Source organism: Mixophyes fleayi, chromosome 1, assembly GCF_038048845.1.
Source record: "Mixophyes fleayi isolate aMixFle1 chromosome 1, aMixFle1.hap1, whole genome shotgun sequence".
In the NCBI taxonomy this organism is placed as follows: domain Eukaryota; kingdom Metazoa; phylum Chordata; class Amphibia; order Anura; family Limnodynastidae; genus Mixophyes; species Mixophyes fleayi.
The window spans coordinates 350,482,781-350,499,417 of NC_134402.1; the positions used below are offsets into that span (position 1 = coordinate 350,482,781).

The following is a 16,637-nucleotide window of genomic DNA, read 5'->3' on the forward strand; positions in this document are numbered from 1 at the left end:
GATTGTATGATTCTTGGGGCATTATCACAACCTCACCCTCAACCCCCTTGGCTGCTTCCTTAATAATGATGTTTGGATTATTTTTATATAATTTTCTAAATGATAAGTCTGCCCATATTCTGGCTAGTAATGAATATCGGATTGGGCTTAAGTTATTTGACAAATGGGGGCCTCAGAGTACCCCCTAACCCAGGGGTCTACAATGTCTTAATCTGGCCCTGCCTTAAACTGGAAGTCGGTACCCCGAGATACAGAGATGGCTCCAGAAAGTGGATGGCTCAGAGCAACAACCTACTACCCCAGATAGCCAGTAGGAATGACAGGAATAGATTGATGAGAGGAGGATCCACAAAGAAGGTAACAGCTGGAATCTGTACATGAGCAGATAGAATGAAGGTGAATCCACACGAGGAATAAATAGCCAACGTCTTTATTTCAGCAGGCAGAATGAAGCTGGATTCGCACAAAAGGGTTAATGGTTAAAGTTTGTATCACATCAAGGAGAGTGAGGCTGAAATCACTCAGAGGGTAACTGGTTGAAGCCCATATAACAGCAAACAGGATGACCTGACTCACTAAGAGTGTAAATAGTGTAGTCCATATAACAGCAAACAGGATGAAGATAAACTCACTCAGATGTTAAATGGTTGTAGTCCATATAACAGCAAACAGGATGAAACTGAATTCAAATGAAGGGTTAATGAGTGAAATCTGTAAACAGCAGGCAGAATGAAGCAGTGAACAAACAGCAACTGTGGTAAGCTGGAACCAGGAACTAGGAAAGTGTTGCACTGGCGTAGAAGGAGATTCTTATAGTCTGCAGAGGAAGCTAATTGTTGGATGAGATCAGGTGTTCAGACTCAGCAGGATGTTTAGCAAATGTCTCACCCAAGATGGCAGCATCCAGAACAGCAGACAGAAGTCATGTTTTGTCCCAGGATTTAGAATGTTAAATTCTGACAGGAGGCAGATGCACAGTGAAATGATACCGACGAGTGGCGTAAACAGGACTAAGACCCTGATTCATGACAGAGGTGAGCTTATTTTTATAGAATGAAGAATTTTTTAATTCTGGAACCAAGTGTCTCAAAAATAATTATAATTGTTAATTGTTGTAGAATTCACAAATATATTCACAAGAGATCAATTTTGGAGAAGCATTCTGCTCTGGTTGGAGGAGAGAAGGATCACCAGCATTTGGGTACTACAATTTTAGCAGCATTACAAAGATGTTTTAAAAGGGATTTTTTTATACCTAGAGATATGTATTATTGACCAGTTTAGAAGCCAGAATATGGGATCATTATGAATGCCTTCCTCTAGGATCACGCTAGAAAGATGTATCACATTTTCCCAAAGGGTTTAAATATAATACAATTCCACCATATCTCAAGTGGGCTGCCAAACTCCTTGGGAATCTCCAACAGAAATTCGATGTTTCTTTATTGATCTTGTTCAGGACACCTATACCATCTAGAAAGTATTTTATAATGAGCTTCAATTACACAAGTACTTGTTGAGCTAGCATGTAACATCTGGAAGATCTTAAGTCATCTACTCTCTCCAATCTCATGTCCCATATCTCTTTCCCATGCTGTGGTTTAATGTGGTAAAAATGTATATGTGTCCTCAAAAATAAGTTTGTATAATTTAGATACTAAATGAGAAGGATTTATGGGGTTAGAACATAATTATTCAAATCGCGAGAGGTCTTTTTTTGGCGATAGAATCTTTTGCCCAAAGAAAATGACTTAAGTGTAAGTATTTTCATTCCTCTTTATGTAGGAGATTCCATTTTTCTTTGAGCTCACCCCAGGAGCTTGTTTATAGCTGGTTGCTTATCATAGATAGCTCCTGGGCAGGTCTACTAAGTTCATTAACATGTGCTACAGAAACAATAATGAGTTCAGGCTAAAAATTTGACAGATTTAACGATGGACCAAGGGTCTGTACCAGGAAGAAGATCAGAATTGTCAAAGGACCGCAATTTCATGCGTACACACGCCCCCTCAATTCCTAGTATGCCACATAGTTACCCCTCCTATTCATAATATGCCACATAGTTGTCCCCAATATTCATAGTATGCCACTTAGATGTGCACTTACATTTTTAGTTCTGCTCTTACTTACCTTTGGAGAGACACATATTCTGTTACAGAAACCCAGAAGCTGCTTTAGTAAAGCAGCTGATGATGGCCAAAACAGAGCGCAGAAGCTCTGGTTCGCCACATCATCGGCTGCTTTAGTGAGACAGCTGCAGCAGCCGGTGTGCCAGAGAGAAGTGGTCCACCTGCCACTTCTGGCATGCGTGTCAGCGGTTGCCAACCCCTATTCTATACTGTAGTTTGTGAAGAAAATTGAATAACAGGGCTGCCATGGTAATAACAAATTTGACATACTTTAGTTGAATAAAAATGAGAGAGGTTGAGGCAAAAGTGTGTGCAAACGGAAATTTTTGGCTGAGCAGCCGATTTTGAAGAAGTGCAGAGTTTGGGTGAAAAAATATTCAAGTTCCGCTTGTGCATCACCAGTCCTCAGAAAGGCCGTATTATAGTGTATTTGTAAAGTGATCTATAAATAGAGCCTGTCTGATTACTGTCAATTTAACTCTGCTCTATTCTGTGGTGATGGTAGGACTGGGTATTTCAGGCACACCAAAAATGATAGAGGGAATAATTCATGGAAAACTGAAGGCCAAATGCTGACTGACAAATGTGTGATATCAAATGCAGACTAAGACAAATATTCTGTTTGGAAACTTTTTCTCAAGTCTAGTGAACTTGGTATACTTAAAGTCATTAAGGCAAAAAAAGGAGTAAATGTTCTCTGGGACAAACCATGTTTCAATGCAAGGGGTGCAAATTAGTTTATTATTTTGTGAATAAGTTAAATACTGGCTGTTTTTTTATCTAACACACAAAAACGTAATACCTTTATTATTACACTGAAATTTAATGTTGATCTAGGACATGCCCTACCCCAACTATAAATCTGTCCCCATATTTTAAATTTACCTCCCCCTCCAATGCAACATGGTTTTGCCCAGGTGTAAATGATACTCCTTTTTTTATGCTTTGCTCTCCTTAATGACTCAGGCCCAAAAAGTCCACCATTTCCTAAGTTTCAATAAGGCTTTTACTACCGGTATACTACATGTTATTTCCAATTTACATACTTGATTTATGATTTTTAACTATAATTTACATACTTGTACTGTGGTCATTCCAACCTCTCGCCCAATAAGGAGTCTTCCATCTTGCAGCTTTGCTATATGTGGCTCTTCGAGTTTCATGAAGTCTGTCACCAAGTCTGTCACATCAAACTGCCAATCAGAGCCAAGCAAAAACACAAGGTGTCCAAGGGGGTTAGGTTCTTCAGCTACAAACTGAGTGAGGACCCGGACCATTGCATGCTGATATTGGAGGGAGCAACCTCTTCCTCTGCGCTCATCTTCATCGTCATCATCACTGTCTCTTGTTGGTCTGAAAAGTAGGAAAAAAAGTGGATGCTATGCTAGATTTTTAATATATACATTATACATCATTGTTCTCCTGTATGTACTTCTATAGAAACACTGAAATTGATTATTTTTAATAAATATGGCTCATGAAATATTTTTTACATTTAGGTCTTTAGGTTTTTATTATTGCAAATGATTTTATTATACATTAGAGCAGTGTTGGCTAACCTGTGACACTCCAGGTGTTGTGAAACTACAAGTCCCAGCATGCTTTGCCAATATATAGCAGCGTATTGCTGGAAGGGTATGCTGGGACTTGTAGTTTCACAACACCTGGAGTGTCACTGGTTAGCCAACACTGCATTAGAGGTAGAAACAGCTCTGTTTTCCTCATTGTTTTCTTTCACCTTTCTCAGTCAGACATTGCACAGATCACCAGAAACACTCAGTATCAACCCTGAATCCAATCCCCTCACCAGCCTCTCCCCATGCAGCATCCTGTAACAGAATAATGACCTCAAAAGATAGAATTGTGTGTTATGCTGGCATTTTTCCTTTTTATGGTCAAACACTTTGAAATACATAATTGAACAACTAAGTATAATGTAATACAATGGTAATTTAAATTGTTTCATTTATTAGTCATAAAAGTAATACTCATATAGGCCATTATAAGGAATAGCGCACAGCCTACTGTGAGCTATGAGGATAATAGAAGTCATTTCGGGTTCAGTTACATGTATAAAAGCAGTAGATCTATGGGCTTAACACATGGTCATGGAAGTCCTCGGTGACTTCATATATCCTTATATTTCACAGTAGTTGGGGCATTATCCCATATATATATATATATATATATATATATATATATATATATATATATATATATTTATTTATATAAATATACATACACTCAATGGATTTACCATAACAGTTTCCATGAAGACATATATAAATAAAGAAAATGCATGCTACCAGTACAAGATAACAATAATCAATGGATATGTGCTTTTATGATACTCTACCTGCCCTATTACTGTAAAAAGTATATTGATGTGTGTGGCATTCACACCAGCAATTATGTTTACTATATATTTCCATCCTCAATGGAATCCAATGGAATCTTATAAAAAAGACAGACCAACCTCCTGTTGGAAATAATGGGCACTCGCCATCCTTTGATTTGACTGAGTTCAGTGTCAGAGATATCTATCTGGAGAGGCAGTCGAGGAACCCAGATAGTAATCTGCAGAGGTGCACTCAGATACTGGTATGTGAAGTTCACCATCACACCAACCATGCCCTTCATTTCCTTCCCGTTGACATAAACATAGTCACATCTCTCTGAAACCTGAACAACAAAGAAGCATTCAGAGGGTTGACAGTAATAAGCAGTCTTTGTACATCTGTATATCTATATTCTGTACTGTATTGATTTATAATTCAAGGTTCTGTGTTTTTGCAACAATCTGAAAATAGTACATTTCATGCATCAAACTTGATACGGTGTCAGATGCTCTGGATAAATAGTTACAATACAATATTCCATTTGTGAGTGAACATTCTTTGTACAATATTCAAATTGTATATATCATGCAGCATTCTGTTGATATTTTTATTGTGAGAGAAAAGATATCCTTAATGCAGGGTTGGACTGAAGAGTGATTTCAAAAAGCAGGGTTTAGTCTAAGGTTTTAACACTTTCACTTCCAGACTGCGCACCTCTGAGGGGCAGTGTGTGCATGTGTCCGCACAGTCTTATAAAGGATCTGTATAGTACATTTTAATGTCAAATTCCTTTTTGCTATGGTCCCCTACCTTAAAACAGACTGGATGACTCACTGTTGTATTTTTAAGCCTGACAAATCTCCCTTGCACAGGAAGTAGTCAGGTCCTGCTAATGGTAGTGTGTCCTAGCAATGTCAGACACTGGAGGAAGACTCACCTGTCAGAGAGGAGTGAAGGGTAACTCCGGGAGAATGTGAGGAACAGTATATGTGGATTTAGGAGAAAGTGATCTGCTAGAATGGAGGAAGAAGAATAGCTGCCCAGCTCTTCCTCTAATTGGTTTATTACACTTGTCAGTGCTTTGTGAAGGAGATCCCTAGCCACACTGCCTGCAGAACGCTCACTCACTTACCTTTGCACAGACTACAGGCATAATTAGACTAGTTTCCTTTTTCTGAACACATATTAATATAACACATTTAATGCTATTTATATGTTTGTTAAAAAAAATGTGTCATAGCTGCCAAAAGGCTCTTTCAGTTATATTGTTTCCATAGGTGACATGATTAACATCACTGTATCATTTGTGAATGTGGGATGTAATTCCCAGAATCTCCATTGTACATTGGAATTAATTAAGGCATATTGCTACAGACTTTCGCCATCTAAAACTAACACCTACTTGTTTGAAATATGTAACACAAGTGAGGTGCAATAATTAGTTACTTTTCCACTGCTAGGTAGGACTCATTCATCAGTTACTTTTTTTGCGGACTTGGTTATCTGGAATGAGCAGATCTCAGCGTTTGTGCTCATGACATCTTGATTTCTGTTTTCAGAAGACCCATCATAATTGTATTATGGAGCAAAGTAATTTCTAGTTACACCCGTAGTCTTTTTGTTATGTCTATTTGCGTTGAATTGATGGATACATACATCAATACGATCGTTAAAGAACAAAGTGATAGTGTAGTCCAATGTTAGACAGCAGCACAATAGAAAGTGCAACATTTTAATGAAAGTCTCTCTAACACTAAAGACACCAGAGGAAATGCAATTGTTTCCCATGTCAGTAGCGAGATCCTGAAGTGTGTCTGCAAGCCAGCACATTATTTATGGGGCTCCTGGTATGTTATGCAAACAAAGACACTTCCAGTATTTCTCTGTTGAATTTCTAATGAGTTCTACTTTGCATCAGAGCAGAGAACCAGCATTAGAGGTGGACAGCCAATCACCACAACTTTCTGACAAGAGCTTCACCTCTAGAACAAAACGCTGCAGTGAGATATGAAAGCTGCTCTTTTGTTCAGTTAGTTCTTGCGTATTGACACTAAAAATACATAGCCCTTTTTCCTCTGTGAAGAACCTCATCACCCAGGGAATATGTCTTAATTCAAAGCAGTATGTCATTTATCATACTGTATATGCAGGACAGATTTATCTTTAGAAAACAGAAGTGTGTAACTTTTGGCCTATGCCAGAGAATATAACAGCACACAGTGTGTTACTAAATATGAGCATTGGTTGCTGGGTCAGTGAGCTGAACTCGGAAGATGCAAAGTTTGGAGAGACTTTAAAGGTGGATTTAGTTTCCTGCAACGTAGTCGATTCACATCTAAGAACATAATTAAGGGGAGAGAGGGAGCTATATAACAGATGTAGCTCCGTAACTATAAAGTGCCAAATATTACCTATTCAACTTCTTTGGACTTAGTTCCCTTTGATAAATATCTGAACACGTGTTTTGTGGCATTTGTTAATATGATCACGGATATCCATATTTGGCAAACATGCAAACAATTCTTCCTACATAAATAAGACTGGACTATGTGAGGATTAACTGTGTAAGGTACAGGTCTACATACAGATGCATTTCGATTTGAATCTTGGTATGAGTACACTCTGCCTACACAGTACTCACCATATGTTAACAGAACAGAGAGCAGTACACATACAAGCATGTGCAATGTAAGGTCCCATCAGAACACATACAAAAACAATTATTTTATAAAATAAATGAACAACTCTAAACAGTATAATCATTAATAAAAATGATTTTTTTAAATGTATACTTTTTTTCATTAAATAAATAAATCAAGATGTTCTTAATGTGTACTATATATACATTGCATTTTTATGGTCTATCGTACTTGCATACACATGTTCTGTGCTAGTTACTGGCATGCATACATGTAGTTTTCCATACGAAGACTATGCTTGTCCATCATCACTATCAGCCGGCACTTACACCTGCTCTGTAGCTGGTGCAGGTGATAGGTCTGAAAACATGTGTACTTATGAAACAAAGCACTTGAATCATCCTCATCTGCGTCAGCATCCCCACGCATGCCCTTATTGTACATTGCCCTAGTCCATCCTTCCTACCCTTGTTCCGCCCTTCAAGTTGCAGGCTGTCATAAGTGTCATTTGACTTCGGACATGAATTGCAAGCAATTGTGTTAATTGGCGTAAGGCTCATTTCCGAAAGACCTATTCTATGCAAGATACGACATGCAAACGGACTTACGTCCAAATATAAATCAGGCCCAGTATGTTTATATTACTTGTATGAATAAGTTTTAATTTAAAACAAAACAGGCTGCTTGTATGAGGTGATCCTTATATCCAAATGTGTTTTGTCTTCACTAACAGTTACACATTCCAACACTGCTAGAGACATCATTAGTCCCAAACAGAAGTAATAACACAATATAATTTAGAGGCATCGGTGTTCTTCCCTTTTCTGCCAAGCCTTATGTCCCACAATGCCCTGCAGTCAGTAGTGCTGTAGTGCAGGGACTGACAGTGAAATAGGGGCAGGAGAGGGAGAAGAAGCATTCCTAATCCCTATAGTTTCTACCCAATCAGTCCCCATGCTACAATGACTGCAGGAGACCTGTGTCATCCTTCTGCAATCAAATTACAGTCAGACAGGGAGGAAAACTCCTATTTACAGTATATGTTACATATAACACATGTTACAATATACCAGCAATGGTAAATACCATAATGTGTTAGTCATTTTTACTGTCAACATTAACATATGGAATATCCAACAAATTAAAACGGAAATCGAAATAGGACACTGCAGCCTGAAGATACAGATATATGTAAGAATTCAGTGCTAACACCTCTGTCAGTTCCAAATGTGACATTTTATAGGAAAAACAACTGCCACAATTTATCAGCTGATAGATGTAAAACTCAGACTGATACATTTTTTAATAAAAATGTAGGGAGAACACACAACTGTATAATTTAAGAGAGAAACAATCCTCAATTCTTATCTGTGAAGAAATACAGTACTTGTCTACAAAGGTGTCCCTGAATGACAATTTACCTATCCCTCGGGGAGTCTGTCCAACCTTTTATAGGAGTGAAGTTTTCAACAGTTTCAAATGTGATGTGATGTTCAGACCAGAACATTCACAAGTCTGTCGCAAAACATTGATACTATCTAAATTATATTACATAGGACATAGTGAGGCTGCTGGGAAAATGCTATTTGGAGTAACCCATTACTCTTTTAACTATACAGAAATAAACCTAATTGTTCTCTGGCCATAGTCATTGCTCTTCTGTGATGGAGTACAATGTTAAGCAACAAATAAGTACAAGTGTATAATTATGTATAGAGTTCCTGTGAATGATTCATCATTCAACAAAAGACTGTACTGAATTTATGTCACATCTGTCTGCAATATGTAATCAAGTGGACACAGGTATTTAGCACCTTGAAAATCAGACAATATTTAAAAATCACAGGTCATTTGGAATTTAAAAAAAATCTAGTATTAATAGTATTATTCGCTTATGCAAGACTGTGCCCCTCCTTGTCTATACTATAAGAATAATGGATATTAACTGTTGATGGGACTGTCCTGTGGGCTGCTGTAATCTGATATGGTTGCCATTGCTTTAACCTGGTAAACTTCCTACAATCTGATAATTCAAGAGCAAGATTCTCCGGAGCACACTGAGTATACCAGTACATGGAGGGCCTGATTCATGGTCGGAGGCAACCTGCAGGTAACTGGTGTTTAAAAAACGACCATTCAATTTGAGCATAGTTCTGACCGTATTCAAATGCAAATGGATCTCAATACATTCTCATATGAATCTGGGTATAAGTACGCTCTGCATAAACGTTACTTGCCATATGCAGACAGACCGAACAGAGTGTAGGATATGCAGATGTATATGTGCAATGTAAAGTCCTATCAGAACGCATACAAAAACAAACTATTATCAAAAACAACTAAAATCATTAAAATATATATGTATATATACAATAACAATAAATACATAAATCAGGATGTTTCTAATGTGTACTATATATAGAAGGCATTTTTATAGTCTCTCTTACTTGCATACAAATTGTGAGGAAACGGGGTGCTACTGGACTGAGAACTATGTAATCATCACCCGTTTCTCACGGTTTATTGTACTTTTTAATCCTTGGCCCAGTCTAAGTATATACACCAGAGCATTGGTGTATTATGTGTATTATTATTTCATGTTATTTGGATACATTTTGCCCATACTATTACCTGTGATATTGTATGTAGTATAAATAGAAACAATATTGCCATACTGTGTGAAAATATCAGAACAACAGCAGTCATTTTGCTTGTGCTAGCTAATGTAATTACCATTTGTCTCAAATGTGTATTGTATGGGGTGCAGCTGAGAAGAGGTTTGTAATCAGAACAATGTCTGAGTTAACTAGCTGGCAGCCCATGTTAATTAGCTAGGTCAACAGATAACCTGAGAGGTAATGAGGTTAGAACTTCTACTCATATGTAATGTGCCTCCACAGTAATATACTGGTTGAAATAGCATGGGGAAATGTATCAATATGTGTCAATATAAATGTAATTGTATCAAAAGTTATCACAGACTTATATTGTGTAACCCTGCTGATATAATGTGTCAAAAGTCTTATTGTTCCATGTAAGCGTGCAGTGTCATTCCTTGATGTACTATTGTAACCCCATGTGTAGTGTATCCAGTCAAAACAGCTAATTGAGTCAAGCCATTCTATTGTCTAATCAAGGTAACAGGGACAGTATGTCTAGCAGCTAAATTGTTGACTGGGAGGCCCCTTCTGTAAAGGGGAGTTTTGAGACATTTGACCCTACTTCCTGGGTACAGAGAAAATAATATAGGGGAGGAGAATGCCAGGGGAGCGAGGCTAGTTTGGAGGATCCTGGTGTAGAAGACATCAGTGAAAAGGACTCTGGGCCAGGCACTGTGGTGCCGCTGGAGGGAACCCTACCAGGACAGGGTTGGTGTGAGCTAGTAACCCAGGCTAGGAGACACCATAACTGTTTTGCTAAACGGTAGTGGTAATATTGCGGGAGGATAAGACCCTGAAAGGGACAGAGATTATGACTTTGGAGTGCTGACTGCAGGAGGCTGCTGGAGGATACGTGCTACCTTTTACCCTGTAACTTGTGAACGTTTTGTGGTGTTGTGCTGTCGTAATAAAGTCTTATTTTGGATATATCCTGGTTTACCCGAGTGAGTTGAATCCCACAGAGGGTAACTTCCATCCCAGCTAAGGGTGGTATCCTCACATTTGGTGGCAGCAGTGGGATCACTTGGCCCGGTGTCACAAGAACCGGGAAGGCTGCAAAGGACGCAAGCGGTTGCGGTCCAAGAGCCTTGTTTGTACAGCACAGCACGGGCTACACAGCACCCAAAGGAAGCCTATCGGAGGAGTTGCAAGAAACGTGAGACATGATCAAGTATAACTCCCTAAAACTGGGTGAACTCCGGGGATTATGCCAGACAAGGGAAATTGCTACTACACAGGATGACCTCAGGCCACAACTAGTGGAAAAATAATGCAAATGGGACCTGTGCCTACTCGATAATGCGGGCAGGATGAAAATAGCAGAGGTCCCAGCAGTGGAAGGCACCCAAGTTGGGACTTATGTTGCAGAAATCCTGAAAGCCAAGGAGTTGTATGAGGTCCAGGAGCAGCCAGTAGGGATTCAGGAGATTGCAGCTACAATACAAACATCCCCCACCCCAGGCCAGTCTGCAGTGCACAGTGGAAGCTATGACTATGGTCAGCTTCGTCAAGAGCTGCAGCACGTCCTTAGTCAGTGGATCCGGAGAAAAGGACTTGAGCTGGTAAAAGCAGGGCTGACTGAGATATTTCCCAGCCTTCAGGATTGGGTGGCAAAGTGTAACCCACAGTCCTGGGATAAAGCAGAAAAGGGGCAGAGTGAAAGCCAAAGGTGACCCAGCAGCCAAGGACAAGCAATACCACACTTGGGACAAGGCGGGAAGTGGTGCCTTCGATGTGGATACTGGGGACATCTTCAACAGCAGTGTCCCAGGAAAGGAGGTCAATTAGACCAATTACCACCCACGTGGGTTGTTGGCAGGAGCCACCCCCGGAAAAACAAACACTACCACCCTGATGCGCCAGAGGCGAGGGGGGTAAAGGCCACTTGCAATGCTGTGGCTGACATGAGGCAAACAACAGGAGGACGCCTTTACAGGCACTTGAAACCTGTATGGGTGGATGGCAGAAAAGCCCAAGGATTTAGAGACTGTGGGGCAGCCATCACCCTGGTACGCCCCGAGTTGGTGGATTCCAGAAGAATTATCCCCAACAAGTACTTTAAAATTAGGATGGAGGATGGACAATGGGCAGAGATTCCAACAGCCCAAGTCCAGTTGCATTGGGGCCATTGTAACAACCTGGTGGAAGTTGGAGTTATGGCAGGAATGTCCAATGAGGTGATTTTGGGCAATGATTTGGGGCAAGACCTCAGCAATTATTTTGTTGGAAAAGCCCATAGAAAGGTGAGCCCCAGGCAGAGGAAGAACAACCACTTCTACACGCCAGTAACTAACGGGTATCAGCAACCTCTCTTTACCCTCTCCGGGCCTCTGAGGGTGAGTAGCCAAGACCATCCTGAGGGGTGGTTAGTCCTGGGGGAGGAGGATAAATCTAGACTGCAAGAAGCCCAGCTACTAGATCCAGATCTAGAAGGGATGCGTAGCAGATATGTCGTATAAGACTGGGGTGGTAGAGAATTGTGCTTGGTTGGATGGGTTACTGTATACGGTGTCCAGCCCAAATCATAAGTACGGGTTGGTAGTCCCACCCGAATATCGGGATCGGTTTATAGCTCAGGCCCATGGGGAAGGGGGTACTGATCACCGAGGAAAAAGGAGAACACGTGCCAGGCTCAGACAGCAGTTCATGTGGTTAGGTTTAGCGAGGGATGTAGACCGCTACATAACCAACTGTGCAGACTGCAAGAATATGTTAGGGCAGGGCTGCAACAGTGACATTCGGACACAGGAGGGGAGAAGGCAGCATAGAAAGCAGGACATTGATGACTGCGTGATGTTACTCTCAGTAGTCCCTGTAGGAGATAGTGTGCAGCAGGATTCCTGCAAGAAGCCAGTCCATAAGTGGACGCAGGCTGCGAAAATGAATAATCCCAGTGCAGAAGGGAACTGGGGAAGGGGGAGGCATAGCCAGACAGGACCCCAGACAACCAGGGAAAGGCAGTCAGTAAGGCTCTTAGACAGCAGGGCTCAGAGTAGCTACTGGAGCAGGAGACCGAGACTTCCCGCAGAGGTTCTGGGAATTGATAGGTGCTGGCGGCTACAAGAATATAACAAGGTGCAGCAAGTGAACGCTGGAGGCTGCGCACAGCCCAGCAGGAAATTGGTTCATCTCGTGGGAGACCACATAAAACCTGCAGTAGTGTCTGCAGAAGAGACTGGGGCTCAAGTTTAAAAAGTAGGGGAGGAATGTGAGGAAACGGGGTGCTACTGGACTGAGAACTATGTTATCATCACCCGTTTCTCACGGTTTATTGTACTTTTTAATCCTTGGCCCAGTCTAAGTATATACACCAGAGCATTGGTGTATTATGTGTATTATTATTTCATGTTATTTGGATACATTTTGCCCATACTATTACCTGTGATATTGTATGTAGTATAAATAGAAACAATATTGCCATACTGTGTGAAAATATCAGAACAACAGCAGTCATTTTGCTTGTGCTAGCTAATGTAATTACCATTTGTCTCAAATGTGTATTGTATGTGTCAATATGTGTCAATATAAATGTAATTGTATCAAAAGTTATCACAGACTTATATTGTGTAACCCTGCTGATATAATGTGTCAAAAGTCTTATTGTTCCATGTAAGCGTGCAGTGTCATTCCTTGATGTACTATTGTAACCCCATGTGTAGTGTATCCAGCCAAAACAGCTAATTGAGTCAAGCCATTCTATTGTCTAATCAAGGTAACAGGGACAGTATGTCTAGCAGCTAAATTGTTGACTGGGAGGCCCCTTCTGTAAAGGGGAGTTTTGAAACATTTGACCCTACTTCCTGGGTACAGAGAAAATAATATAGGGGAGGAGAATGCCAGGGGAGCGAGGCTAGTTTGGAGGATCCTGGTGTAGAAGACATCAGTGAAAAGGACTCTGGGCCAGGCACTGTGGTGCCGCTGGAGGGAACCCTACCAGGACAGGGTTGGTGTGAGCTAGTAACCCAGGCTAGGAGACACCATAACTGTTTTGCTAAACGGTAGTGGTAATATTGTGGGAGGATAAGACCCTGAAAGGGACAGAGATTATGACTTTGGAGTGCTGACTGCAGGAGGCTGCTGGAGGATACGTGCTACCATTTACCCTGTAACTTGTGAACGTCTTGTGGTGTTGTGCTGTCGTAATAAAGTCTTATTTTGGATATATCCTGGTTTTCCCGAGTGAGTTGAATCCCACAGAGGGTAACTTCCATCCCAGCTAAGGGTGGGATCCTCACACAAATGTTCTTTTCTATCTAGTGGCACGCATACATGTAGATTTTATTACAAAGACAATGCCGTGACAGTCATCCCTATCAGTCGGCACTTTCATCTGCCCAATAGCTGGTGCAAACGATAGGGCTAAAAAAGGTGTAAGAGAAACACAGGACATGAATTGTCTGTATCTACGTTGGTATGGCCTCAGCACGCATTTGGTGTACATTTCCTAAGTTCAACTGCCCCTTTCTTCCCAGTTCTGACCTTCAAGTCGCAGGCAGTCGTAAGAAACATTTGCGTTCAGGTGTGAATTGCAAGAAATTGCCTTCATTGGCGTAAGATCTGTTTCTGAGTACGCTCAGAGCTATTTCATGCAAGATTCGGCACACAAAGGAACTTATGCTCAAACATGAATTAGGCCCAGAATGTTCATTTGATCATTAACACTCATACATATTCAAATTTATAGAGCTTCATGCAGACATATGAAATGTGACTAACAAAATATAAATATAACATTTATATTTAGTCTGTTCAAGCAATGTATGTTTAATCTGTAAGCGACTTGCTTACAAAATTTTGCACAATTACATTTACATGATCCGTAGTATAAAATACTTGCTTATAGGACAGGTATCATAAAATGTTGGGTAATATTACATTGAACATACATTTAACTGGTTGATATTTAAAATTGATCTAAGAAGAAAAAGCATCACTTATGTTAAAGCTTATTTGCTTCTTAATGAATGTTAGGAGGGAAATACAAAGTATTTGATTAATTTGGGTGATTTGGAATATATTTTTCCTGATAATGTATTTCAGCATAAGGGACAGACACCAATCTAGTTATGGCTAGCCACTCTATTTTGTAAAGATTGAATACAAGATTAAACAGACCTAAAGTTGTTACCCCCTCCCTCTGTCCACACTCACTGTTCCCAGGGTAGATCAAACATTCCTCTCGTTCAAGTTTCAAAGCAGGAGGTTGGGATAGGGTAAAGAGTCACCATGACCAATCGCTAGTCCAAAATGTAAACTAGTTATGAGGTCTTCTAATCAATATACAATTCACCATAAGCATAAAATGAAAAACACAAAAACAAGTTAAAACCAACAAGGTTACTTTCAAATGAACCTTTACTAAAATCAAGGAAAATATTCATGGATACTCAGTTGCTACATGAAGAATGACAATATATCTTTTACTTGCTCATAGCTGTAACAATCCTATATTTGTAGACCCTAAACTATCCAGAGTCAGTTAGACTTTGAACCTTGCCAAATCTATCTAATCATCTCTACCCACCACCAAATCAGTGGTGTGAAAAGTTTGGTAGTCAGTTTACCAAAAATCAAGATTTTGGAACATTTTGCAAACCGTCTGGTGAAAAATTTACATCTTTCTATTTGGAACTGGTTCAGGAAAGTTGACTGTTTTACTGCTGATTATTGTGTTCTAAAACAAATCGTGACTTTTCTTTAATGAGCAGGCATCATAAACAAGGCTCTTGCAGCAAATGGATCCCTGAAGCCTGGCATTTTTACTTTGTGTTTTAATACATTTAAGAGTACATAATATGACAATAAAGGTAATTTTTGAACTGCAAAAGTTCCTATGTCACCTTTTGCACAATCATACCTGATCATGGGGAAGCACATGGATTTGGTGGCCAAAATGGCAACATCTATGGGGGTGCAAATGTTTGCACCAGCCAATGGGAGGAGTTGGGAAAATCGGGGGAATTCCTTACTAAATGCAAATTAGGCACAAGTTCAGACCTACAATTGTACTGTGCAGAAACAATTCGCAGGGTGAGATTATTTCAATGCGAAAAAGGTGGAGAAGGCACAGAGCCTTTGGGCTAGATTTACTAAGCTGCGGGTTTGAAAAAGTGGGGATGTTGCCTATAGCAACCAATCAGATTCTAGCTTTCATTTATTTAGTGCTTTCTACAAAATGACAGCTAGAATCTGATTGGTTGCTATAGGCAACATCCCCACTTTTTCAAACCCGCAGTTTAGTAACTCTAGCCCTTTATCTCTTAGCATAAATGATTTTACAGGATGTAATTTGCACCTTTCAGGTGCACTTCTGCATAACATCTATAGGTGCACTTTGACCAATGTCATAAAAAGCTGGAAGGGAAGTACTCAAAAGAGATACATAAAGTCCCATTGTCCCCTCCCCCTCATGATTTATTTAAGACATTAATGAGGCTAAAGTGAGCAGCTTAAATTAATAACGGGATAGTCCTAAAGTGGAAGTAGGTTGGACTTTGATGTGACATTTTTACTGTTTCCACTATGCACATTTTACAGAAATATGTAAAACGTGGCAAAAATGGTAAAACTAGGCACGGATTCATTTTATGGGGGTGCTTCCAAAGACCTCAAGGTGGACGTCCATATAAAGAAGCATTGCAGGTCTGCAGATTTTTGTAAATGACCCTTAATGGTTTGATTATTGTTATTATATTTTATGTCCCAGTGACGTTTGATAATACATACAGTATAGTAAGCTTGAGAGATATTTGTACATAAAACCACTATATTTCCATCTCTGAATAAAATATGTGGTAGTAAGTAAAACTTGTGCACTTGGAAGTCTTGCAGATAAAATGGTTATTATCATATTGAGCAGAAGAAAGTGTG

At 39.9% G+C, this 16,637-nt stretch overlaps 1 protein-coding gene across 2 annotated transcripts in view; it reads right to left on the bottom strand.

Moving 5' to 3' along the window:
- Nucleotides 1-16,637, bottom strand: part of TMEM132C (transmembrane protein 132C) — a 428,959-nt gene that overhangs the window by 14,137 nt on the left and 398,185 nt on the right. For both annotated transcript variants that reach the window (XM_075176818.1, XM_075176827.1), the window contains 2 exons: nt 4,606-4,811; nt 3,209-3,482 (listed from right to left, as the gene is read on the bottom strand). In XM_075176818.1, the coding sequence (XP_075032919.1) occupies nt 3,209-3,482; nt 4,606-4,811 (480 nt within the window). The remainder of the gene's footprint in view (nt 1-3,208; nt 3,483-4,605; nt 4,812-16,637) is intronic.